The sequence below is a fragment of the Hyperolius riggenbachi genome, chromosome 2 (genome assembly GCF_040937935.1).
Source record: "Hyperolius riggenbachi isolate aHypRig1 chromosome 2, aHypRig1.pri, whole genome shotgun sequence".
Taxonomy (NCBI): domain Eukaryota; kingdom Metazoa; phylum Chordata; class Amphibia; order Anura; family Hyperoliidae; genus Hyperolius; species Hyperolius riggenbachi.
The window spans coordinates 17,945,213-17,972,928 of record NC_090647.1 but is presented as its reverse complement, the minus strand read 5'-3'; the positions used below and the strand labels follow the sequence as shown (position 1 = coordinate 17,972,928).

Below are 27,716 nucleotides of genomic sequence, written 5' to 3'. Positions count from 1 at the left end.
CAATAAAACACTTAATAAAGTCCATATGAAAGTTTCATAATTTACCGCTATTTTACACTGTAAAGTCTTTGGGTTTAATTCACTAAGACAAATAGCACGCCTTATCAAAGTTAGCATGCCTTATTACAGTTAACACGCCTTATCAGAGTAGCATAGCGAGCGCTACGAACCCGCAGGGGCTCAGGGCAGGACGAGTGGAGCTCTCATCATTGCCAATTAGCAGGCATAGGTTCGCTATGCTACTCTGATAAGATGTGATAAGATGTGATAACTTTGATAAGGCATGCTATTTGTCTGCAACCCGCGGCTCCGGAGCCGCATGCGGCTCTTTTTCACCTTCGCTGCGGCTCCTAGGCGGCTCCAGTGTCAGTGGCTGCGGCGCGCGTGTGACGTGTGCTGTCGCTGGCCGGCAGCCTATCAGAGAGGCCGCCGGACCAGTGCAGTGCAGGGCTTCGGGCGGCCATTTTCCCGTAGCCCTGCAGTGTAATGCAGGCAGGACGTGACGTAGGAAGAGGATCGTGGGAGTTGCGCGCCACAAGGTCGGGACCGGAGGTCGGGACAGGAGGAGATCGTGACAGGAGGTCTTCTGACTAGGTGAGTAAATGGGTTTTTCTTTTCAGATCTGCTGAAGGATTGTGCATATTGGGGTCATATCTGCTAACAATTTGTGCATATGGGGGTCATATCTGCTGAAGGATTGTGCATATTGGGGTCATATCTGCTGAAGGATTGTGCATATTGGGGTCATATCTGCTAACAATTTGTGCATATGGGGGTCATATCTGCTAACGATTTGTTTTATAATGGTTTTGCGGCTCCCAGTTTTTTTTCTCTTTTCGGAAACGGGTCCAAGTGGCTCTTTATGTCTTAAAGGTTGCAGACCCCTGGCCTAAGTGAATCAAGCCCTTTAAGTTAACCCCGAACATCTCCACCTAAGAGTAGAGTTTTATGGTGAAAGGTTTCCTTCTCTTCATACTCCTCGGTGTTCTTCTATGGAGAGAGGCATAATAAGCATGTATACTGCGGAGGAGTTAATGAGATCCGAAGCTTTCCTGTGTAGTTTATAAAAAGATGTTAAGATTCTTTGCTATAATGCAGATTCCGATTGCCAGGACCATGAGTAACACGTTGTTCATATTCCAGACTTTGTCCTGCAGCTCCTTTCTGGCATCTGGTGATAAATAAAGATGTGATCAGCTGAGGTAAGTGATAGAGAAAGCAAATTGTACTTTTGTTTAAATGTAGCAATGACAAATGAAAGTCTGAGGGATAGAATAAAATGCAGTTCACCCCTTACTCAATTCCCCTATGGTGCCAGATCCTGGGACTCCACCCAGCAGGTGCAACATTACAAAAATATGCAGCTGCTATGGTGCCAGATCCCGGGACTCCACCGACCAGGTGCAACAATACAAAAATATGCACCCGCTATGGTGTCAGATCCCGGGACTCCACCCACCAGGTGCAACATTACAAAAATATGCAGCCGATATGGTGCCAGATGCCGGGACTCCACCCACCAGGTGCAACAATACAAAAATATGCACCCCCTATGGTGTCAGATCCTGGGACTCCACCCAGCAGGTGCAACATTACAAAAATGCACACCCGATATGGTGCCAGATCCCGGGACCCCATCCACCAGGTGCAACATTACAAAAATGTGCACCTGCTACGGTGCCAGATCCAGGGACTCCACCCAGCAGGTGCAACATTACAAAAATATGCACCTGCCATTGTGCCAGATCCCGGGACTCTACCCATCAGGTGCAACAGTACAAAAATATGCATCTGCTGTGCTGCTAAATCTTTGAAAACGTGAAAAAATGGCACCGCTTTTAAATCCTAAAATCCGGAAGTAATCATACCTCTAGTGAGGTTGAGGCATAAGACAGAAAACACATTTTTGCATTTGAGAAAACATATTTTCTCAAAACTACATTGAAATCTGTGGACATGAGCAAGTTATATTTTCACAAATTATGCATCATTGCAAAATTACACATCATAATTACAATTACGTGTGAAATGAATTGACAATAGTCAGAAATGTTGCATCATCATTCCACTTTCCGAACCAAAGACTGTCGCTGCTATAGGCTACAATGTTCTCAAAAAATCTGACGGTGCCCCGCCCCCTTGCACTGCCTACAGCGGGATCATGTCATCCATGCAGCAAGAGCCCCGCCCAAAAATACTGAAACATTCAGCTGCTTGCGGCCAGGTGACCAACATTTCAAGAAAGGATGTTCAAAAGCCTCATTTCATACACAAACTGAAAATTTTAGAACTCCTCCGCTTTATGCCACAGCTTGCTCCCGTATACTGCCCATTCATTTTCATCCACAAAGTTGAATATGTGAGCCAAAAGGAGAGATAGAGCTGTTACAGCAGTTCCGCCCCTTTTTCTACCTACTTCTGCCCACTGCTGTCATGTCATAGATGACAGCCTTGCCCCCTCAGGGCCTGAGCCCACTGCTGCGTTTTTAAAAATGCATAAAAACGCATGCATTTTCAAGCGTTTTTGAAACGCATTTGAGGTGTTTTAATGCATTTAAATGCGTTTTAACAGCTTAAAACGCATTTGAAATAAGCTTGAAAATGCATGCTTTTCTATGCGTTTTTAAAAACACAGCAGTGGAAAGCGGCAGAATAGACGCACATGGTGTGCAGAAAACATAAGGATTCAGCTGTTATTTTTTTTTGTTTTGTTTTAAGTTTTTTAAAAGTCACAGATCTGCTTTAAATTATTGGATGATATTTATAGACTTGTAAATGCTTTCACTCTAGACTCCATCTCATTATAGCCTCCATGAAAGATTACCCATTTCTTCCTGTCGCAGTGAGTTCAGGGTGTTGTTAAGAAGCGTTACATTTTCCGCTATAGAACGCAGCTGTTTTATGGTCCATATGATGACCGTCTGGTAATTGTCCCACTTATCGTGGTTCTTGGCTAGGAGGTCCTCCAGGACGGTGATCCGTTCCTCATACTCAATCGAGGGCATCCGGACTTGGCAGTACTTCACATTATTCACAGTCGCTGTTATTATGTCTTAAAATATAGAAGACACATGGGTGAGAATCCAAAGAGAAGATAGGCAACATCTACTGAGACTGATCTAATTTGCTCTGTGCTACGGTGATTGATAGGTCAAATAATAATACAATGTAACTGTTACTGTACTTGGTTTATTTATTTATTTTGATTAACAAGCTGAAATCAAGGAGTTAGGCCCCGTTCACACTTGCGTTTTGCCATGCAAACGGACCGGATCCTGATCGGATCAGGACCTGACCTGGATCGAAACCGTACGGTTCCGATCCGTATACGATCCGGATCCGGTACGTTTGTATCAGGCATGCATCAGGCTGCCATCCGGATCTGTGGGCAAAAAATAGCGAAATTTAAATAAAAAAATGTTGGGGTCAGCAGAAGGTGCACCTGGTGCACCTGTAGAATCAGGTTCCTCCGCTGTAGGCCTCACCTCCACCTCCGACATTCTGCCAAACAGCTCCAGCACGTCTGTGACTGCTGCTCCACTCCAGACATGCTTGGCCCATGTGTCCCCATCCGAAATGGCCGCTTGGATACGCATAGGAAGTGGGGTAGAACGTCAGGTTTTTGTAGGCAGTGTGTTCTGTGCCTTCCGTTTCCCATTGGTTTCTGTGTTCCGGATGGTGCTGACAGGCTCAGGTCCGGCTCCGGTCCGGGTGCGTGGGCCGGAGATCCGGACCCAAAAAATAGCGCATGTTGGAAAAGTGTCCGGAGTCCGGATCCGGTCCGGCTCCGTACTGTACGGAGCGGACACGTGTGAACGTCCGCATAGCCTTTGCATTGCTATGCGGAACGTACGTTTCGTTTGTACAGTATACGGTCCGGATCCGATCAAGTGGATCCGGACAGGGAACGCTAATGTGAACCGGGCCTTATACCTAGCAATGTGATGTCAGTGGTGATTGTAATGGTAAGCACAGTATGATGATGGCAGGAGATACTGATAGCTGTACAGAGATGTGACATCCCCCTGTAAGTAGCAGTGTGGTGATCAGTGGTAATTGTAATGCTAAACAGAGAACGATGATGGCAGGAGATACTGATAGATGTACAGAGATGTTACATCCCCCTGTAAGCAGCAATGTGGTGATCAGTGGTAACTGTAATGCTAAACAGAGAATGATGATGGCAGGAAATACTGATAGATGTACAGAGATGTTACATCCCCCTGTAAGCAGCAATGTGATGTCAGTGGTAACTGTAATGCTAAACAGAGAATGATGATGGCAGGAGATACTGATAGATGTACAGAGATGTTACATCCCCCTTTAAGTAGCAATGTGGTGATCAGTGGTGATTGTAATGCTAAACAGAGAATGATGATGGCAGGAGATACTGATAGATGTACAGAAAGGTTACATCCCCCTGTAAGTAGCAATGTGGCGATCAGTGGTAACTGTAACGCTAAACAGAAAATGATGATGGCAGGAGATATTGATGTACAGAGATGTTCCATCCCCCTGTAAGCAGCAATGTGATATCAGTGGTGATTATAATGCTGAACAGAGAATGATGATGGCAGGAGATATTGATAGATGTACAGAAATGTTCCATCCCCCTGTAAGCAGCAATGCGGTGTCAGTGGTAATTGTAATGCTAAACAGAGAATGATGATGGCAGGAGATACTGATAGATGTACAGAGATGTTACATCCCCCTGTAAGTAGCAATGTGGTGTCAGTGGCGAGTGTAATGCTAAACAGAGAATGATGATGGCAGGAGATACTGATAGATGTACAGAGATGGTAAAATTCCCCTGTAAGCAGCAATGTGGTGTTCAGTGGTAATTGTAATGCTAAACAGAGAACGATGATGGCAGGAGATACTGATAGATGTACAGAGATGTTACATCCCCCTGTAAGCAGCAATGTGGTGATCAGTGGTAACTGTAATGCTAAACAGAGAATGATGATGGCAGGAGATACTGATAGATGTACAGAAAGGTTACATCCCCCTGTAAGTAGCAATGTGGCGATCAGTGGTAACTGTAACGCTAAACAGAAAATGATGATGGCAGGAGATATTGATGTACAGAGATGTTCCATCCCCCTGTAAGTAGCAATGTGGTGTCAGTGGTAATTGTAATGCTAAACAGAGAATGATGATGGCAGGAGATACCGATAGATGTACAGAGATGTTACATCCCCCTGTAAGTAGCAATGTGGTGTCAGTGGCGAGTGTAATGCTAAACAGAGAATGATGATGGCAGGAGATACTGATAGATGTACAGAGATGGTAAAATTCCCCTGTAAGCAGCAATGTGGTGTTCAGTGGTAATTGTAATGCTAAACAGAGAATGATGAGGGCAGGAGATATTGATAGATGTACAGAGAGGTTACATCCCCCTGTAAGTAGCAATGTTGTAATTAGTGGTGATTGTAATGCTAAACAGAGAATGATGATGGCAGGAGATACTGATAGATGTACAGAGATGGTAAAATTCCCCTGTAAGCAGCAATGTGGTGATCAGTGGTAACTGTAATGCTAAACAGAGAATGATGATGGCAGGAGATACTGATAGATGTACAGAGACGTTACATCCCCCTGTAAGCATCAATGTGGTAATCAGTGGTGATTGTAATGCTACACAGAGAATGATGATGGCAGGAGATACTGATAGATGTACAGAGACGTTACATCCCCTTGTAAGCAGCAATGTGGTAATCAGTGGTGATTGTAATGCTAAACAGAGAATGATGATGGCAGGAGATACTGATAGATGTACAGAGATGTTACATCCCCCTGTAAGTAGCAATGTGGTAATCAGTGGTGATTGTAATGCTACACAGAGAATGATGATGGCAGGAGATACTGATAGATGTACAGAGATGTTACACCCCCTGTAAGTAGCAATGTGGTGATCAGTGGTGACTGTAATGCTACACAGAGAATGATGATGGCAGGAGATACTGATAGATGTACAGAGATGTTACACCCCTTGTAAGTAGCAATGTGGTATCAGTGGTAATTGTAATGCTAAACAGAGAATGATGATGGCAGGAGATACCGATAGATGTACAGAGAGGTTACATCCCCCTGTAAGTAGCAATGTTGTAATTAGTGGTGATTGTAATGCTAAACAGAGAATTATGATGGCAGGAGATACTGATAGATGTACAGAGATGTTACATCCCCCTGTAAGCAGCAATGTGGTGTTCAGTGGTAATTGTAATGCTACACAGAGAATGATGATAGCAGGAGATACTGATAGGTGTACAGAGATGTTACATCCCCCTGTAAGCAGCAATGTGGTGATCAGTGGTAACTGTAATGCTAAACAGAGAATGATGATGGTAGGAGATACGGATAGGTGTACAGAGATGTTACATCCCCTTGTAAGCAGCAATGTGGTGTCAGTGGTGATTGTAATGCTAAACAGAGAATGATGATGGCAGGAGATACTGATAGATGTACAGAGATGTTACATCCCCCTGTAAGTAGCAATGTGGTAATCAGTGGTGATTGTAATGCTAAACAGAGAATGATGATGGCAGGAGATACTGATAGCTGTACAGAGATATTACATCCACCTGTAAGTAGCAATGTGGTGATCAGTGGTAACTGTAATGCTAAACACAGAATGATGATGGCAGGAGATACTAATAGATGTACAGAGATGTTACATCCCCCTGTAAGTAGCAATGTGGTGATCAGTGGCAATTGTAATGCTAAACAGAAAATGATGATGGCAGATAGGTGTACAAAGATGTTACATTTGGAAAATCCATATTAAAAAGGTATTCATGTTAAAAAACAAAAAAACAAAAAGATCAAAAGTTGATTATAAGTGGAATGTTTTTCAATCCAAGCAACTTTTTCACTATGTTCAATTTATTTTTTTTAATTGTGTAATTCTCTAACACATGTATCTTATACCTCAAACAACTTCCTCAGAACTTTCAATCAACTAAAAAACGATCGGTTTTGTTAAATTCGAGAAAATTAAATAAAAAATGTAGCGAGTTCGGCCACCTTTAGGCTCATGTTTAAGAGATGAGTACATCGGTAGTTACCATAGTTACCAGTCAATTCTATATCGTCTCACCTGAGATGCAGGTGGCTTCTGGCTTCTTCTCAACTGCAAAAACAAACACACAAAGGAAAAAAAAACAGGATTAATATTCAGATTTAGGTATATCACAGATCCATTATTGATTATTTTACTGGCTAGTACAGTAGTAGGGATGCCACAAACGCACAGAGAGGGGCGCTCTCTGTGCTTTTGGACTTTTCAACAGTGGCACTTTTTTTGGCCTGGGGAAGTGGGATTGTAGCCACGAAACACGTTGCTTGTGCAAATAAAATCTACTTTTTTTCATCTTGTTAGTTTCATTGGAGAGGTAAGCTACTTCCATATTTTCTATTTTTGTTGCTTTTGATGAAGTTTTATCCATCCTGGGTGCCTCTTCACCCTTGCGGTATCTGTAACAGAACTTTACCAATAGTCCGACTATTAAAGGATACCTGAAGTGACATGATGAGATAGACATGCATATGTACAGTGCCAAGCACACTAATAACTATGCTGTGTTCCTTTTTTTCTTTCTCTGCCTGAAAGTGTTAATCATCAGGTATGCAAGTGACAGTTTCTGTCCAGGTCAGACAACATTGTGATCCTCACCGATAAGAAATTACAACTATAAACCACTTTCCTAGCAGAAAATGGCTTCTGAGAGCAGGAAAGAGATAAAAAGGGTCAATAATTCATAGATTTTAGCTCTCGCATACTTCAATGAATGTGTCATTAAGGAAAAAACAAAAAAAACAGTAAAAATTTAAAAACTAGATTTACATATGAAATAAAATAAAAAAAAAGTCATTTCTAGGAGAAGGAGGATACATACAATTGTTTTTTTCATCAGTTTATTTTCACCACTGATGTCCTTTAAAGCCTAAATTAGGTATACTAATAAATGCTAATCAAACGAGGTCAGACATTGAGACGAGGACCGGGCAGGAAACATTTCAGGGAAAATGGGCAGTAAATGGCACATTCACAGCTCTGACCATGTACATCATTGATATGATCATTGAATGAATTATGGAAATTTAGGCTTTTGGTCTCCATATACAGATTTTACAGAGAACCTTGCGGACGGACTACTTGCTTAATCTTTACACCATAGTATCGTTCTTTACCACCTTCTGTTCTGGCATTAGCTGTGTCTGATTATCTTTTAACCTCTTAAAGAGACTCTGTAACATGAAAAACCTCCCCTGGGGGGTACTCACCAAGGGTGGGGGAAGCCTCCGGATCCTAATGAGGCTTCCCACGCCGTCCTCTGTCCCACGGGGGTCTCGCTGCAGTCCTCCGAACAGCCGGCGACTGTGCCGACTGTCAGTTCAATATTTACCTTTGCTGGCTCCAGCGGGGGCGCTGTGGCGACTTTCGGCACGGAAATAGACGGAAATACCCGATCTCCGTCGGGTCCGCTCTACTGCGCAGGCGCCGGAAACTTGCGCCTGCGCAGTAGAGCGGACCCGACGGCGATCGGGTATTTCCGCCTACTTCGGAGCCGACAGCCGTCAGAGCGCCTGCGCAGGAGCCGGGAAGGTAAATATTGCGTCCCCGCTGTACAGAGGGCTACAGCGAGACCCCCGAGGGACGCAGGACGGCGTGGGAAGCCTCATTAGGATCCTGAGGCTTCCCCCACCCGAGGTGAGTACCCCCCAGGGGCCGTTTTGTCGTTACAGTTCCTCTTTAACGACCAGCTAACGCCGATTGGCGTAAACTGGTTGTCTGCGGGTTACCATGGAAACGGCCGCTCAATCGAGCGTCCTTTCCATGTCAGTTCACGGAGGGTGTCTCCGTGAACAGCCGGAGAGCCGCCGATCGCGGCTCCCCGGCAAAATGTAAACAGGCGGGGAAGAAATCCCCGCTGTTTACATCGTACGGCGCTGCTGCGCAGCAGCGCCGTAAGGCAGATCGGCGATCTCTGGCCTCTGATTGGCCGGGGATCGCCGGCATATGATAGGCTGAAGCCTATCCTTCAATGCGCAGGACGGAAATCCGTCCTGCGCAGCTCACAGGGGAAGGGAGAGGGAGGGAGCGGGCGAGAGGGCGGAAAGCGCTGCGGAGGGAGGCTTTGAAGAGCCCCCCACTAAGCAACCGCAGCCGGCGGCGATCAGACCCCCCCAGCCGGACATCCCCCTAGTGGGAAAAAAGGGGGGTAGTCTGATCGCCCTGCTGCACTCCTGATCGATGCTGTGGGCTGTAGAGCCCACGCAGCACCGATCAGTGCAGAAAGCCCTAGTTGGCAAGTGGTTAAAGGGAACCTAAACTGAGGAGGAGATGGATTTTTTACTTTTAAAATAATACCAGTTGCCGGACTGTCCTGCTGATCCTGTGTCTCTAATACTTTTAGCCACAGCTCCTCAACAAGCATGCACATCAGGTGCTCTGACTGAAGTCAGACTGGATTAGCTGCATGCTTGTTTCAGATGTGTGATTCAGCCACTACTGCAGCCAAAGAGATCAGCGGGACTGAGAGATCTGGTCCCTGTCAAGTCCAGTGACTTTGTAGAACAACAAGATCCCCACACTTTGATTGGCCCAATAAGCTGCCTGTCACTTGACAGGCAGCCTATTGGGCCAAAGTGCAGGTATCTCGTACAAAGTGAACCAACCCCCAAGTCAGCTAGCTAATTGTACAAACTGTTAGTCGGTATTTCTCCTGTCTGGCTCTCAGGGATATTGCTGATGCTGATGAAACCCAGGGGAAGCTGAAGATGTGTCTGACACTACCGCTGTCCGGAGGATCAACTGTATATATATGGCAACTGGAGCGTGAGCCCTCTGCTGGGCATGCACACTGTGCCAGTTTGAAATATATTGTATGGCTCTCACGGAAATACATTTTAAAATATGTGGTGTTTACGGCTCTCTCGGCCAAAAAGGTTCCTGGCCCCTGTGCTAACTATACAGACATGGCAGTACTGGCCACATAAGATATCCTGGAACAAAACCAAAAAGTTTGTGGAGGGGAAATAATGCTATACAACACATAAGTCCTTTAGAAATAGCCGTATAGTACAGGATATAGCAATATATACCACTATAAATTTGATACATGTAATGCAACCAATACAAATTTCTAAATGTAACCACGTATAAGTGGAAAGAACGAGCCTAAGGTTGCTGGTAAAGTACTAGAGGGTGTCTTTGATGATCTTTCCCCCCTTATTTCCCCAAGGCTGTAGCATACAGGGCTAGACAAGTGTGAGGCACCCTTCAGAGCATTGCCCAAAGACAGATCTGTATAAACTGCAGATAACACATGCAATGTGCATCACTAATCATATGCAACCTACAGACTGTCACTCACTCAATAGTTTACTGGCCCTGCTATGCTGAAAAATGTATGCAGGTGGAACATAAATGGGTGTTCAGCATATACAGTACAAAATGGTGATCAACATGTTTCACCCTAGAGGACTTCGTCAGGGGCAAAAAGACATTTGTGCAACTAAATTGACAACATGAAGCCACATCAATACAAACATCCCCCAGCATAATGCTCAAGTCACCTAAGATATCTGACAAGCTCTTATCTGATATATTCCGGCGGGATCTGCGCGTGCCAACGGTGGAGGCCAGGGGGATGCGGGCAGCATCTGGAGGATCCAGAATCGTGCCTCTTCTTAGACATAAATCTGTGCTTTTTTATTTATTTATTTATTTTACATTTTTCTTGGTTGTGACATTTTTTTAAGTCCTCTACTGCCCCTTCCAGCAGTTGGTTCCCTAGGCAAGTGATTAGTTTGCCTATGCCTAACACTGGCACTAATAAATGGGAACTGTTGTATAACAACTTTTTGTGGGGCCTTACTGACACTCCTGATTCCTTACGCTATGTTCACTACTGGAGCTGTAAACACAAAATGCTGGTAAAATACTGTAGTATGCTTAAAGCAGATCTGAACTCAGAACTCCCTCTGCGCTCTAACAGATAAGCAACAGCATAATAACCTTTAAAGAAAAACAGTTCTTTGTTACAGCTTACAGAACTCCTGAAATAAATGTGCAGTGCATCTACTTCCTGCTTTCATGGAAGTAGAAAAGGGTTAACGGGGTTCTGTGGAATGTAAAAAAACAAACAAACTGACACTTACCTGGGGCTTCTATCGGCCCCCTGTAGCTGTCATGTCCCGCGCTGTCCTCCTACTATCATCTGTTCTCCGCCACCGGCACTGGTGAATTATGCATCTCCGGTAGCTTACTGCGCAGTCACGCTAGAGGGCTAATTATACCGGGACCGGAGGCGGGGAACGGATGATCGTAGGAGGACGGCACGGGACATGTCAGCTATGGGGGGGCCGATAGAAGCCCCAGGTGTCAGTTTGTTTTTGTTTTTTTTTCATTCCGCAGAACCCCTTTAACATCCTGTGTTTACATAAAAGCTGTGCATGCTGAATGTCTGTGCTGACACAGCTGAGAGATCATATTACACTATGATTAATTGAAAATAAAGGGGAATTAGAATTAGAAAGGCTCTTCTCTCTAAAACATACAGGTTGCATTTCTCTATTTTCCTTGTGGCCTGTGTAAGAGTTCAGCTCCACTTTAACACCTGGTAAACTTTATGTGTGTTGCCTGAGCATGTAACTTTTAATAGCATTTCGCGCATGAAGCCCCATGCATGATGCAGTGTAATGTGCACGTATTGCACCACTGCCATTTCACCTCCAGGGGCAGTGCATGTATTACACTGTATGTAGTGCGTTAGGGTCCATTCACACTAGGGCAATTAGTGGTCGTTTACCGCTAATCGCCAAAGAGCCAGTGCAACAGTAACTATATGGCAGCGATCTCACTGCTGCGATTTCCAATCGCGGGTGTTTTGTGATTAGCGGCAATCGCAAATGCGTTCCATGCAGCATTTTTGGGCGATTGCTATGCGAGCGCGATTAGCATGCTATAGAAGCACTAATCGCGATATCTTATCAAACACAGATTTGTACAGTCATTTTATCACAATAATCACAGTAAAATCACCCATGCAAAACGGTAGCGTTAAGCGCTAGTGTTTCGCCTTTTTCAAGTATGAATGGGCCCTTACTGCTTGACAACAGGTGCAGAAACAGGCACTGTACACAGTTAACTATGCAGCACACATTGGGGTTGATTCACAATAACAAATAGTGTGCCTTATCAGAGTTAACATGCCTTATCAGAGTTAACATGCCATAGCAAAGTTAGCATGCCTTATCAGAGTAGCATAGCGAGCGCTACAAACTTATGCGTGCTAATTGGCAATGACAAGAGCTCCACTCGTCCTACCCTGAGCCCCTGCGGGTCCAATCACTTTACAGGAGATTATCCCTGCACTTTGATTGGCCCAATAGGCTGCCCGTCACTTGACAGGAAACTTGACAGGCAGCCTATTGGGCCAATCAAGGTGCGCAGATAATGTCCTGTAAAGTGATTGGACCCGCAGGGGCTCAGGGCAGGACAAGAGGAGCTCTCATCATTGCCAATTAGCAGACATAAGTTTGTAGCACTCGCTAAGCTACTCTGATAAGGCACGCTAACTCTGATAAGGCACACTAACTCTGATAAGGCACACTAACTCTGATAAGGCACGCTAGTTGTTATAGTAAATCAACCCCATTGTGCTGGGTGCCTGACACAATGTATAAGTTCTGTAATGTGCAAAGTCTCATCTCAAGCCATAAACTGTTTCATAAGCATGTTGCGTCTCTCTGTGTTTAGACGCCGGCAGGATTCGCGTTCTGATTTTGCCAAGGTAACCTCCTCAGCAGAGGGAAGCATTGAATTGCTGTGTTCTGAAGAAACGCCTGTGATCTCTGGCCATTTATTACGCATCTGTTACCTGCAGTGTTGACCAAGCTGTGTCCAGGAAACAACAGGGAAAACAGCATTCATTCTTTTATTGTTTACAATGTCAGGGAATAAATCACCAGCAAATATTAGGGACTTTTCAGGTGATTTTCTGTGACCTGTTTAACAACTTAGAAACTTCAACTTAACTTAAAGAGGAACTTCAGCCTAAACAAACATACTGTCATTAACCCATTTGCGTTCCGTCGTTTTCACTTGAGCAATGTTCACCTCCCATTCATTAGCCTATAACTTTATCACTACTTATCACAATGAACTGATCTATATCTTGTTTTTTCTGCCACCAATTAGGCTTTCTTTGGGGGGTACATTTTGCTAAGAGCCACTTTACTGTAAATGCATTTTAACAGGAAGAATAAAAAAAAAACGGAAAAAATTCATTATTTCTCAGTTTTCAACCATAATAGCTTTAAAATAATACATGCCTCCATAATTAAAACTCACGTTTTGTATTTGAGCATATGTCCCGGTTATTACACCATTAAAATTATGTCCCTATCACAATGTATGGCGACAATATTTTATTTGGAAATAAAGGTGCATTTTTTCCGTTTTGCATCTATCACTACTTACAAGTTTAAAATAAAAAAAATATAGAAATATTTCATCTTTACATTGATATTTAAAAAGTTTAGACCCTTAGGTAAATATTTACATGTTGTTGTTTTTTTAATTGTAAAGTTTTTTTGTTTTTTTATATTAAACATTTTATTTGGGTATTTTTGGGAGGGTGGGATGTAGACCATATTTTTTTAATGTAATTGTGTGTTGATTTAAAATTTTTTAACTTTTTGTTGTAGTTTTACTTTTTGGCCACAAGATGGCGGCCATGAGTTTGTTTACATGATGTCACTCTAAGCGTAACACACGCTTAGAGTGACGCATCGGGGAGGGAACAGCCAGAAAAGGCGCAGCTTCCGAGAGAAGCTGTCGCTTTTTCAGTGGGGGAGAGGAATCAGTGATCGGGCACCGTAGCCCGATTCACTGATTGCCTGGCTAACGAACCGCGGGCCGGGAGCGCGTGTGCACGCGCACGATCGGCCACGGGAGCGCACGGTAGCGCGCATGGTTCCTGGACGTAGTTTCTTCGTCCAGGAACCAAAATAGGTTAAGTTGCATTAGTTACGTTAATTAAAATAGATAGGTAATATAATGTTTGATTTCATGAGGGCAGCCATCTTTTTGGTTGAAAGGAGGTGACAGGGAGCATGAGACACAGTTCCAACTGTCATGTGTGCTGATCACCCCTCCCAGTTGCTAGGCAACGTGAACAACAACATAGGAAATCCCATCATGCTCTGCACAGCATCAAGGAAAAAAAAGCCCAGGCAGTTTTATTTGGTGGGTGGAGCTTAGCTAAAAATGCAGCTAAAAATGATTCTTTGCTAAGAAAAACAAAGTTCTGATGCCGTGAAACTGTTAAAGAAACATCAAGCCTTTTCAGTTCTGCTGAGTAGATTTTTAGTCCGGAGGTTCACTTTAAACTTAGAAAATCCCTGTTATATTCTCCCAGGTTTTCTCCTCATCAGTTTGACTTCAAAACCTAAAATTAAACAATAGTCTTACAGATATCTTTAACTGTTTCCTGACCGCGCTGATTGAAATCTACGCCCTGTTTGGCATCTGTTATCTCTGCCAGGGCGTAGATTTAAATCATCCCCGCTGCACCCCCGCCGCTACCGGTGATTGCGACGCTCTCTCACCACTGCAGTCCCCTCCCTCTGCCAGCGGTATGATGTCAGAGCTCCCTGAGCCGGTCAGGAGCAGACTGCATTGGCTCCTGTCCTGATCCTGTGATCACTATGAGACAATCACATTGGCTCACATTGTTCACAGGGTCAGGAGTCAATGAAAATGGCCCCTGACCGGCCCAGGGAGCTCTGCCGTCATAGTGATGGCAAAGGGAGGGTGCTACAGTGAAGGAAGAGTGACGTGAATAACGGTAGTGGCGGGAGAATGCGGTGTGACATCGGTAAGTCCTGTTTTTTCAACAGCTGCTGGTGATATGGAAGTGCTTGGAGCAGGCTCGTTTTGGATGATCTGTGCTGCGTGGGCTATCCAACCCGCAGCACAGATCAGGATTGCTGCAGGGCGATCAGACTTCCCCCCTTTTTTCCCCACTAGGGGGATGTCCTGCTGGGGGGGTCTGATCGCCGCCACTCTGTGTGGCCGAGCGGGGGGGGGGGGGGGGCTCCTCAAACCCCCCTCCGCAGCGCAATTCCCCCTCCCTCTCCTTCCCTCCCTATCCTGGTCACAGTGGGCGGCACAGGACGGCGATCTGTCCTGTACCACCTCTAATAGGCTTTAGCCTATCAGACGGCGGCGATCCCCGGCCAATCAGAGGCCGGGGATCGCCGATCTCCTTTACGCCGCTGCTGCGACAGCAGCGCCGTATGATGTAAACACAGGGGATTTCTTCCCTGTGTGTTTACATTTCACCTGCGAGCCGCGATCAGAGGCTCTCAGGCTGTTCACGGAGACACCCTCTGTTAACTGACATGGAACCATGGAAACACCACTTCGACCTGCCGACGCCTATCAGCATTAGGCGGTCTTTAAGTGGTTAAACAGCTTAGAATATCATGATCATGATCTCAGCTCTCTCAACTAGTGGTGCTCAAATACCCCTTTTTAAAATTCGAGTTTGGTCGAATTCGAATAGTAAATTATTCGAGGTCATTCGAATATTCGAGTCGAATAATTTTTACTATTCGATTCGACCTCGGACTTCGAGCTCACTATTCGAGTCGGTATTCGAGCTAACTATTCGAGCTGACTATTCGAATTGGCCTTAAATAGCTTCCAACACTTGTTTTGAGGGTGAATGATGCAAGAAACCTCTTTTTTTCCAAGTAACAACAGCAAGTGATTATGTGGGGATGTTCCTTTAAAAAAAAATGTGGAAAGAGAAGTTGTGTCCTTAATTTTGTTCAGTAGTGTTACTGTATATACTTGTTCTTCTTCTTCTTTATCTTTCTTCTTCTTCTATATCGTCTTCTTCTATATCGTCTTCTTCTATATCGTCTTCTTCTATATCGTCTTCTTCTATATCGTCTTCTTCTATATCTTCTTCTATATCTTCTTCTTCTTCTTCTATATCTTCTATATCTTCTTCTTCTATATCTTCTTCTTCTTCTTCTATATCTTCTTCTTCTTCTTCTTCTTCTTCTTCTTCTTCTTCTTCTTCTTCTTCTTCTTCTTCTTCTTCTTCTTCTTCATCTTCTCCTTCCTTTTCAATATAGTCTTATTCTTCTTCACGTATTTCTCTTTTCAATTTTTTTTTAAAGAAATGCAGCTATTTTTGAGCGTAACAAATAGCTGGTGGGCGCACGCATGTTGGAAGCGCCATTGTATGTGCTCCCTGGCAGTGGAAACACAAAGACAGCAGGAGGTAAATTCAGCAGCAGGAGGAGGAGGATGAGTGTGTGGCAGCAGGCAGTCAATGAGGCAGGCAGCTCGCCGTGACATAATAGCCCTGGTACCTAGCGGTGATACCAGGGCTGTAAATAAACACAACAGGAGGTCCCAGACAGCGGTCGTGCAGCCCACATTGTGTCCAATACACAACTGGGACAACACAGTTTTCAACCCGGGCACCTCAGAAAAATTAAACCTTTTTTTTTTTTTTAATGGTTTGTTTGGTTTTGGTTTTGCAACCAATATAGCTATTGTTTGACGTAATAGCTGGTGGCAGAGTGGCAGCAGAAGGTAAATCATCTGTGTACCCTGGCAGTGGGAAACACAGACAGACAGCAGCAGCAGGAGGAGGAATGGAGGAGTAGGCGAGCAGCTATTGTTTGACGTAATAGCTGGTGGCAGAGTGGCAGCAGAAGGTAAATCATCTGTGTACCCTGGCAGTGGGAAACACAGACAGACAGCAGCAGCAGCAGCAGGAGGAGGTATGGAGGAGCAGTGTGAGTGTGGCAGCAGGTAGGCAGCGTGACATAATAGCCCTGGTACCTAGCGGTGATACCAGGGCTGTAAATAAACACAACAGGAGGTCCCAGACAGCGGTCGTGCAGCCCACATTGTGTCCAATACACAACTGGGACAACACAGTTTTCAACCCGGGCACCTCAGAAAAATTAAACCTTTTTTTTTTTTTTATGGTTTTTTGGTTTTTGGTTTTGCAACCAATATAGCTATTGTTTGACGTAATAGCTGGTGGCAGAGTGGCAGCAGAAGGTAAATCATCTGTGTACCCTGGCAGTGGGAAACACAGACAGACAGCAGCAGCAGGAGGAGGAATGGAGGAGTAGGCGAGCAGCTATTGTTTGACGTAATAGCTGGTGGCAGAGTGGCAGCAGAAGGTAAATCATCTGTGTACCCTGGCAGTGGGAAACACAGACAGACAGCAGCAGCAGCAGCAGGAGGAGGTATGGAGGAGCAGTGTGAGTGTGGCAGCAGGTAGGCAGCGTGACATAATAGCCCTGGTACCTAGCGGTGATACCAGGGCTGTAAATAAACACAACAGGAGGTCCCAGACAGCGGTCGTGCAGCCCACATTGTGTCCAATACACAACTGGGACAACACAGTTTTCAACCCGGGCACCTCAGAAAAATTAAACCTTTTTTTTTTTTTTATGGTTTTTTGGTTTTTGGTTTTGCAACCAATATAGCTATTGTTTGACGTAATAGCTGGTGGCAGAGTGGCAGCAGAAGGTAAATCATCTGTGTACCCTGGCAGTGGGAAACACAGACAGACAGCAGAAGGGCAGTACACAGCAGCCCACTGTAGGTGTAAAATGTGTGGCTGCAGGCGACGTAATAGTCAAAGTGAACCAGGCTGGCTTAGTGAGCAGGAGCCAGGAGGTGGTAAAGGGTGGTAAGGCACATTAACGATGGTTCCGGCAGCCAGTTCATTTCCCCCTCTCGCCGACAACAGGGGCCAGGAACTCGCCTTCCACCCACGCCTGGTTCATCTTGAGAAACGTCAGTCTGTCCACAGACTTGTGAGACAGACGTGAGCGTTTCTCGGTGACCACGCCACCAGCTGCACTGAAGCAGCGCTCGGACAGCACGCTGGAAGGGGGGCAGGACAGCACTTCCAGGGCGTACTGCGCCAGCTCGCTCCAGATCTCCATGCGCTTGACCCAATACTCCATGGGATCAACAGGGGCATCGCTGTCAAGCCCGCTGTACGACCCCATGTAGTCAGCCACCATGCGGGTCAGGCGCTGGCTGTGACCGGAGGAGGATGCTGCTGCATGCATCTCCTCTCTAGTCACTGCTGCCGGAGCCTCTACAGTCCTGTAGAGCTCGTGGCTGAGAGACAGCAGGTCTGTGGGGCGCTTGCTGCTGCTGGATGCAGGCACCTGCTGCTGCCTCTGTGCTGGCTGCTGGACAGTGGGGGTGGAAGGCTGGGGGAAGGCTTCCTCCAAGCGCTCAACAAGGGCCTGCTGCAAGCTCCTTATTTGTTGCGCTGGGTCTCCTCCTGCAGGCGGCAGGAACTGGCTCAACTTCCCCTTGAGGCGTGGGTCCAACATCATGCTGATCCAGATGTCCTCCCTCTGCTTCATCTGGATCACCCTGGGGTCCCTGCGCAGGCACGTCAGCATGTGCGCTGCCATTGGGAAGAGGCGGGCCACGTCTGCTGGCACATCGACGTCAGTGCTGTCCTCATCCTCCTCCTCTGCCGCCTCATCCTCTCTCCACCCCCGCACCAACTCAGCTGCGCTGTGCTGATCCCCCTCATCAGCAGCCAGGTCAGGGACCTCCACCAAGTCCTCCTCCTCCTCCCCCTCAGAGGTGGACTGCGCAGCTGGTTGCCGCTCCTGCTGGTCCAAGGCTGCCGCTCCCTGTTCCAGCAAAGCATCGAGGGCCCTGTTCAGCAGAGAAACCAGGGGCACCCACTCGCAGACCATAGCATGGTCCCTGCTCACCATGTTTGTGGCCTGCAGGAAGGGAGCCAGCACTAAGCACACCTGCTGCATGTGCCTCCAGTCATCATCGGGGACGATGGACGGGAAGTTGCTGGTCTTGTCCCTTCTCAGAGCTGCGGAAACAGTGGCCAGGGCAAGGTACTGTTTGACAGCGTGCCTCTGTTCAACCAGACGCTCCAACATCGCCAGGGTGGAGTTCCAGCGAGTCGGAACGTCAAGGATCAGCCGATGGCGTGGCAGATCCAGCTCCTTTTGCACGTCTTCCAGGCTCGCACAGGCTGCAGCCGAGCGCCGGAAGTGACGCACAACATTCCTTGCCGTTTCCAGCAGTTCGCCCATCCCCTGGTAGGTGCGCAGGAACTTCTGCACCACCAGGTTCAGCACGTGGGCAAGACAGGGGATGTGGGTCAGGTTTCCCCTGTGTATTGCGGCAACCAGATTGGCCCCATTGTCGGCCACCACCTCTCCGACTCTGAGGCCTCTGGGGGTCAGCCAAATCCTCTCCTGCTCCTGGAGTTTGGCCAACACATGGGTTGCCGTCAGCTTGGTCTTCCCAAGGCTGACCAAGTGCAGCAGCGCTTGGCAGTGGCGGGCCTTCACGCTGCTGCTGAGGCGGGGGGTTTGGCCAGGTGTGCCGGAGGATGGCAGAGGATCGGAGGAACCTGCTGCAGTTCCCCTGACCCTGCGGGGTGGCACCACCCACTGTGTTGCTGCTGCTGCTGTGCCCGCTGCTGCTCTCCCATCCTCACCCCCTTCCACCAAGCTGACCCAGTGGACAGTGAAGGACAGGTAGCGGCCTGTCCCGAAGCGGCTGCTCCAGGAGTCCATGGTGACGTGGACCCTTTCACCAACCGCGTGCTCCAGCCCTCGCTCCACATTGGCCATCACAAAGCGGTGCAGTGCAGGAATGGCCTTGCGGGAGAAAAAGTGTCTGCTGGGGAGCTGCCAGTCTGGGGCTGCGCAAGCAAGCAGCGCACGAATGTCGCTCCCCTCCTGCACGAGCGTGTACGGCAGGAGTTGGGAGCACATGGCCCGTGCCAGCAAGCCGTTCAGCTGCCGCACGCGACGGCTGCTGGGAGGCAGAGCCCTAACCACCCCCTGGAAGGACTCGCTCAAAAGGCTCTGGCGTGGCCTTTTGCTGACACGGGAATCAGCAGACACAGCAGAGGAGGCCACTGAGGACTGGCTGCCAGAACAGGCCTCAGTGTCGGCGGCAGGAGTTGCAGAGGGGGGAGGAGCAGTGCGTTTCCGCACTCCTGCTGGTGCTGCTGGAGGAGCAGGAGGGCGGGTGGCTGCTGTTGCTGCTGCTGCTGCTGAAGGCTGTGCAGTGATGGGTGTGGTGCCACTGCCAGCACCAGATGCCTTCAGCCTCTGGAACTCCTCATGCTGGTGGAAATGTTTAGCCGCAAGGTGGTTGATGAGCGAGCTGGTGCTGAACTTTAAGGGGTCTGCACCTCTGCTCAACTTCCGCTGACAGTGGTTGCAAGTGGCGTACTTGCTGTACACAGTGGGCATGGTGAAAAAGCGCCAGATTGGTGACAGAAACATCCCCCTACGGCATGGAAGCGCTGCTGCCTGTCTCCCTGTGGTGGTTGGGGGGGGGGCTTGGGTGCGGCTGGTGGTGGTACTGGCTGATGCTGCTGCTGCTGAGCCTGAGACACCAGCAGGGTGTGGGACGCTGCCAATGCTTGCAATGATGCGCCTCCTTGCAAGGCCCACAAGCGCATCCTCCTCCTCCTCCTCAGAGCTGCTGAGAACGACATCCCCTGGAGGTGGTGGCACCCAGTCTCTGTCTGTCACCGGGTCATCATCATCCTCCCCCTCCTGAAACATGTCCTGCTGGGATGAGGACCCCCCAAACTCCTCTCCTGATGCATGGATGGGCTGCTTGACTGTCGCCACAGTCTTGCTGTCCAATCCCTCATCCCCCAAAGTGCCCATCAGCATCTCCTCCTCAAGATCGCCAACAACAGCAGACAATTTACTCATGATGCCTGGGGTCAAAAGACTGCTGAATGACAGGTCGGCGAGTGACGGTGAACTGGCCTCCTCCCCAGACCCTGCTGGGCGGCTGCTGCGAACAGGGGTGGTGGTGGTGGTGAGGGTGGAGGCCTCGGATGCAGAGCTGATGGCGGGCTGCTCATCCTCCGTCATGAGTTGCACCACAGTGTCTGCATCCTTTTCCTCAATGGGACGTTTCCGACCCGGCTGGAGGAAAATGGGAGCAGGTGCTACACGCTGCTGCTGCTGTGTCTCTGCAGCGTGAGTTGCAGATGCTCCTGCTGGGCGGCGCCCAAGGCGTCCACGGCCAGTGGCTATGGGAGGAATGTTAGCCACTGACGCTGCTGCTGCTGCTGCGGAACTGTGCATGGTGGCGCGCCCGCGGCCGCGGCTTGCCACAATGCTGCTCCCTCTCCTCCTGATTCCCTTGCTGCCCTTCCCCTTGCCCAAACCGCGCTGGCTGCCACTTCCAGACATCTTCAATGTTTTGGGCGTATAGACAAAAGTTTTTTAAAAGGGCGGGTGAAAAGTGGGGTACTTTAATGGAGTGGGTTGGTTGGTGAGGTGACTGAGTGAGTGTCCCCTAGTACAGTAAGTAAGTAGTAACAGTCAGGAAGTACAACTAGCAGTTACAATAATCAGTAGTAATCACAAGTAAATTTAGTGTGTGTACACTCAGACAGTGAGTGACCGCACGCAGGAGCTAGTAGCCTATGAACACACAGTGACTGAGTGTCCTAGACTCCTAGTACAGTAAGAGTAAGTAGTAACAGTAAGTAGAACTAACTAATTACAATAATCAATCAGCGATCAGAAGGAAATGGAGTGTGGGTGGTGTGTGTACACTCAGACAGTGAGTGACCGCACGCAGGAGCTAGTAGCCTATGAACACAGTGACTGAGTGTCCTAGACTCCTAGTACAGTAAGAGTAAGTAGTAACAGTAAGTAGAACTAACTAATTACAATAATCAATCAGCGATCAGAAGGAAATGGAGTGTGGGTGGTGTGTGTACACTCAGACAGTGAGTGACCGCACGCAGGAGCTAGTAGCCTATGAACACACAGTGACTGAGTGTCCTAGACTCCTAGTACAGTAAGAGTAAGTAGTAACAGTAAGTAGAACTAACTAATTACAATAATCAATCAGCGATCAGAAGGAAATGGAGTGTGGGTGGTGTGTGTACACTCAGACAGTGAGTGACCGCACGCAGGAGCTAGTAGCCTATGAACACAGTGACTGAGTGTCCTAGACTCCTAGTACAGTAAGAGTAAGTAGTAACAGTAAGTAGAACTAACTAATTACAATAATCAATCAGCGATCAGAAGGAAATGGAGTGTGGGTGGTGTGTGTACACTCAGACAGTGAGTGCCCGCACGCAGGAGCTAGTAGCCTATGAACACAGTGACTGAGTGTCCTAGACTCCTAGTACAGTAAGAGTAAGTAGTAACAGTAAGTAGAACTAACTAATTACAATAATCAATCAGCGATCAGAAGGAAATGGAGTGTGGGTGGTGTGTGTACACTCAGACAGTGAGTGACCGCACGCAGGAGCTAGTAGCCTATGAACACACAGTGACTGAGTGTCCTAGACTCCTAGTACAGTAAGAGTAAGTAGTAACAGTAAGTAGAACTAACTAATTACAATAATCAATCAGCGATCAGAAGGAAATGGAGTGTGGGTGGTGTGTGTACACTCAGACAGTGAGTGACCGCACGCAGGAGCTAGTAGCCTATGAACACAGTGACTGAGTGTCCTAGACTCCTAGTACAGTAAGAGTAAGTAGTAACAGTAAGTAGAACTAACTAATTACAATAATCAATCAGCGATCAGAAGGAAATGGAGTGTGGGTGGTGTGTGTACACTCAGACAGTGAGTGACCGCACGCAGGAGCTAGTAGCCTATGAACACAGTGACTGAGTGTCCTAGACTCCTAGTACAGTAAGAGTAAGTAGTAACAGTAAGTAGAACTAACTAATTACAATAATCAATCAGCGATCAGAAGGAAATGGAGTGTGGGTGGTGTGTGTACACTCAGACAGTGAGTGACCGCACGCAGGAGCTAGTAGCCTATGAACACAGTGACTGTCTGACTGAGTGTCCTAGACTCCTAGTACAGTAAGAGTAAGTAGTAACAGTAAGTACAACTAACTAACAATAATCTATCAGTAATCAGAAGGAAATAGAGTGTGTGTACACACAGACAGTGAGTGAGTGCACACACGCAGGAGCTAGCTAGTAGCCTATAAACAGTGACAGTCAGTGAGTGTCCTACTCCTAGTACAGTATAACTACAATACTATTAGTAAAGGACAGCAGAAATACTGGTATAGATGAGAGAAATAAACAGAGGACAGCTGCCCACAGAGGCAAGGCCCCCCTGAGGCCTAAACCTGTAAGCTTGCAGCAGCTGCCTGTCTCTAATGTAACACACAAGCTACTAACTAAAATACAATGTCTATCTAACTAACAACAATATAGGTGTATATGGCAGGTGTAGGTGAGCAAAAACGCTAGGTAAATGATCACAATAGAGCACTTGCTAAGCCAAAGCACAAAGGAGCAACTCTCTCTCTGTACAAGTCTCAGGCAAGCATGGAGAAACGGAACATGGCGGCCGCTATTTATAGGGTAGGGGCTGGCCAGGGTCCCCCTCTGTGATTGGCTGCCGTCAGAGGGCCTGGGAGCCCTCTGATTGGCTCTAAGGACATCAATCTGGGCTATGACGCTATTCGAGCTCGGTACCGAGCTCGAATAGCGCCGTTTGCTCGAATAGCTCGAATAGTGAATGGGCTATTCGAGTGTACTCGGATAGCCCATTCGAATAGCTACAGCTATTCGGAGCTCGAATACCGAGCTCGGATAGCTGAAAAAGAGCTCGAATATTCGAGCTACTCGAATATTCGAGCTCTGCTGAGCACCACTGCTCTCAACCGAAGGCTGCTGTGAAGAGTTTATTCTGCTTCTCATACCAGCTATCTGATGGAAACAGGTCTACATTTCCCATGATCCCTAGTGGTGTCTGGTCCTCCATGCTTGAGCGCTTCCTTCTGTTATAATTTAAGTAGGCCTCAGTTATTTGGACTGAGTTAGTCAAAAAGGCTTGATGAGCAGACCTGCCCTTTAAGGGGATTTTCTCTGAAGAGAGAAAATCTGCAGTTCTGTCAGCAGAACTAGAACATACCAAGAAGCTGTTCTGAACAAGGCCGCAGGTCTCCCTGACCTGAGCCTGGAACAATAAACATCAGTCATGTTTTGTAAATATTCACATTCCTGCATGTATGTCAAATGTCTCATCGATTATTAATCGAGTAGGCGGGTATGATGACACCATGAGTGGGTCCACCAATAGACTGATATAGGGGGTGGCGAAGATGATGTCATATTTAACTCTTTCCTAGCCGGTATTAAATCTGGAGCGAGCGATGGAGAACTCACTTCTGCTTCTTCCTTCTGCACTAGCTCGCAAGGCCGACTTGGACCTCTAAGCATGTTATTCCTTTATGTAAGCTGATATAATGTATGCTATGTACATAGGTAGTTTAGTGTAACGTAGGTAGGAAGAAGGTACCTGATAGACTTCGGTAGGGAGTCTAATCACGAGCAACATGAAGATTTGCATAGCTAGGATATGATGACTGTATCTATCTGTCTTTCTGTGATTTGAATAAATAACGGAAACATTGGAGAAGCCTGAGAAAGTCTATTTCCTGTTTGCTGTGTGGAGAGTCAAGTGATCTCACAGTCTGTGAGACGATGGTGTCGAAGCAAGGTGATAAGAACAGTTTATAACAGTGGTGCCTGAAATCCTTCCCTGCCTAGCTATACAGGCAGACAGGGGCCGGGGCCGAAGGAAAATGGTTTCAAGATATTCCACAGCAAAACAAGCGGAATAGACGGACACGGACTGTAAAGCTTATCAAGCTGAGACTGATAAGCTGGTGTGAGTAGTGTGTGGGAGCCGAGCACACACGGGCTACAATTCGAGAGAACCAGCGGCGACACTCGTGGATGTTAAACTTTGACTGACAGTGCACGCAGTCATAGCCTAAACCGGATCGCAGGTGTCTGGAAGCTCCGAGGCCGGCTGGCAGCTGCCGCTGGAGATTGATCCGCTGAGCCAGTGTGGGTACACAGAGCTGACGCTCAGTAGTTCCAGGGATCCACTCAGTGTCGTGGAAAGTTGCCAAAAGCTGGTCGAATTCGCAGGCTTACAAAGTCCTCTGATCAGGCAAGTATGTTTTACGTTGTTGTGTTGCATTATCTTTATTGTATGAGAGGAGGATAATGTGTTAATGTGTATATTCTGTGTTAATTGCAGCATGGTGGCTGCGGGCTGTTGTATATTTACGGAGTGGTTATCTCTGCATTTGTCGCAGGCATGTTTTTGCTGGAAAGAAGTCGATTGGTTTTTTTTTTTTTTCTCTTCTCTTCTCTCCCCGTCTCTACAGAGGCTGGGAAAAAGGGGGGGGGGGGTCCCCCGCAGCAGGAGATAAGCCAGCGGTGCTTCTGTTAGTACTGGATGTGAGGGAGAGGTGATAGAGAGGAGTGTAGTGAGAGGTGCAAGCTTATCTATTTCCAGTCAGAGCTGCTAACATGCTTGTAAATATCTGCATCTGTTATGTTGTTCAGCCAGCTCGTCTGTTGTGCGTCTCAGTAATAGCGCTGTAATAGTTCTGAGTTATGGCTGAGATAAGCTGCAGATGAGTTGTGGAGAGAGGGGATAGAGGGAGAGAGGAGGAAAGCGAGTGTCTTTCTGTTGGTGAGATGTTCTGCACGTTTCTCGCATTTCCAGTCGGTGCTGCTGCTAACATGTTTTTTCAATGTCTGTATTGTGTTGAAGTTTGAGCTGGGATGTTAACAGTTAAAACAGTTACAGTGGTTTGGAGTCGTATAGCTCGCTCGGGCGGTTCTTAGTTATGTCTGTGATAGAGTGAGAAAGATTCCTACGTCTCTGGGGATCCGTATGTCTGATTGCAGTTCGGATTACAGCTGAGACGTGAAGGAATGCTGAGGCTGATTTTTGTGCACTGTGGATAGATGCTGTGTGTAACGATAAAAAAAAAAAATGTATGTTCTGTGTGAGTTTTGTTCTCTCTCCTAGGTCTATAGGAACGAGAGGCTGATATGGGAGCAGCCATCTTGGCTGGCAGTCCAGGACTCAAAATGGCGGCAGTGGAGAGAGCCCGCCCCCGTGAGTCATGGCCCCCACACGTCATGGCAGGGGGGAGGAGGGGCTGGGGGATCCACATCACGTCAGGCTGTGCTCGCGGCTCCGGGCAGAGCAGCTGAAAGGGAGGGGGGTAGAAATACAGAGACAGTCTACTGTGTGTCTCGGTTCTCAAAGTATTTCCCCAGAGATTTTCCCTGGGTCCATGGAAAGGAATGCCAGAATAGGAAGTGTTTCCCAGCTCGGTGCGGGGACACACGTAGCAGTGCAGATCAGGAAAGGGTCTGTACTGAGTTGCTTATGGGATTATTCCTGTAAGTGGGGCACCTTAATGGGTGGTGCAGCATGAGTTCCCAATAGCGTATAGGGGGGGACAGTGCATCAGGGGGGTGCCGGAGTTGGAAAAAAGGGAGTTGACCAATTCGGGTTTCCGTCGCCGCTTCTGCAGAGCGGTAACGTTTTTTCCGGTTTTGTCGTGAACAGGGCCAGAGCTGGACTGAGAGGTCTATGCTGGGCTGGAGCTGTTTTTGTGTGCGTTTTTTTTCGTCCACTGATTGGTCAAATATGTTTTTTCCAGCTCCTATCAATTGTAGCACAAAGAACAAGGACTGACAACAGTTCATGGGGCAATTATACAGATGATAGAATTGCCGTTTACAGAGTGACAGTGTATCAGTACGGTGTTTGCCATGTGACTACCTACCAAGTGGGCATTCAGGGATCTGCATACAGGCATGTGACGCTGGTATGCTTAGCCCTGCACCCTGTGTAGTTTAAGTGTAAAGTGCTCCTTCCTACAGGGAGGCAGCCGTTTTTTTTGTGAAGTCTGGGGGTAGTGGCACGGCAAACATTGATCAGAGGGTACAACACACAGAACTTCTAGCAGAGCTGGTATCGTGATGAAGTTCTAGACAAGTAAATGCGATAATGAGTAAGAGCATTGCAGGCTCACCTGCAAAGCAGCATCAGGTGTGGCATCCGTAATCTGTGCATGCGACGGCCGCGCATGGACAGATAAGGGGGGATGGGGAGTGAGCTGCAATGGGGTGAGAGCTTCCAAAGGTGAAGCGAGCTTCCATAGGTGAAGTCCGCGGGAGCATATCTTAAACAGGTAAGTACTGAGGATAGTACTGAGGTAGGGGGGTGCAGTTTAACTCCAATCTACCAATAAGAGTAAACAGAGTTCATGAGAACCATAAAGCAACGAGATCAATTACGGTATATATTGATCAATTTAAAGTGTAAAGAGTACAAGCCGCAGGGCGAATCCCAAATCATTAATAAGAATTGATTTGTTTGTATTTCGATTTCAGGTGTTTGGCAATATGGAATTGAGACAGCTGCAGTGCTGGCAGCAAAGATGGAGATGTCAGTCGGATAAGCGAAAGGTTCCAGATGCCAATCTAAGCTTGGAGGAACACGAGATTCCTGAAATCGGAAAGAGACTAAAACACGAGATTCCTGAAATTGGAAAGAGACTAAAACACGAGATTCCTGAAATCGGAAAGAGACTAAAACACGAGATTTCGGAGATCGGAAAGAGACTAACAAAACTGTCGGAGCAAAGCATAATGCAAAGTGCTAATGTTTTTCTTTCCCAGGGTGGTGCTTTTATAATGAAGAGTACCATGCTGATGGTGATCCTAGGTTGCCATTCCGTCCTAGGAGAACGAAGAGAGGACATTCTCATGTATAATAAGGGGTTAATGAGAATGCAAGGCCCAAGCATGTTAAAGTTTGGGTGACAA

The 27,716-nt window shown here is 47.2% G+C and overlaps 1 protein-coding gene across 1 annotated transcript in view; it reads right to left on the bottom strand.

Moving 5' to 3' along the window:
• Window positions 1–718: 718 nt before the first annotated feature.
• Window positions 719–27,716, bottom strand: part of LOC137544643 (ecto-ADP-ribosyltransferase 5-like) — a 39,443-nt gene continuing 12,445 nt past the window's right edge. The window contains exons 3-5 of the mRNA XM_068265739.1: window positions 7,100–7,132; window positions 2,825–3,052; window positions 719–1,171 (exon numbers count right to left, since the gene is read on the bottom strand). Coding sequence (XP_068121840.1) covers window positions 1,062–1,171; window positions 2,825–3,052; window positions 7,100–7,132 — 371 coding nt within the window. The 3' untranslated portion in view covers window positions 719–1,061. The remainder of the gene's footprint in view (window positions 1,172–2,824; window positions 3,053–7,099; window positions 7,133–27,716) is intronic.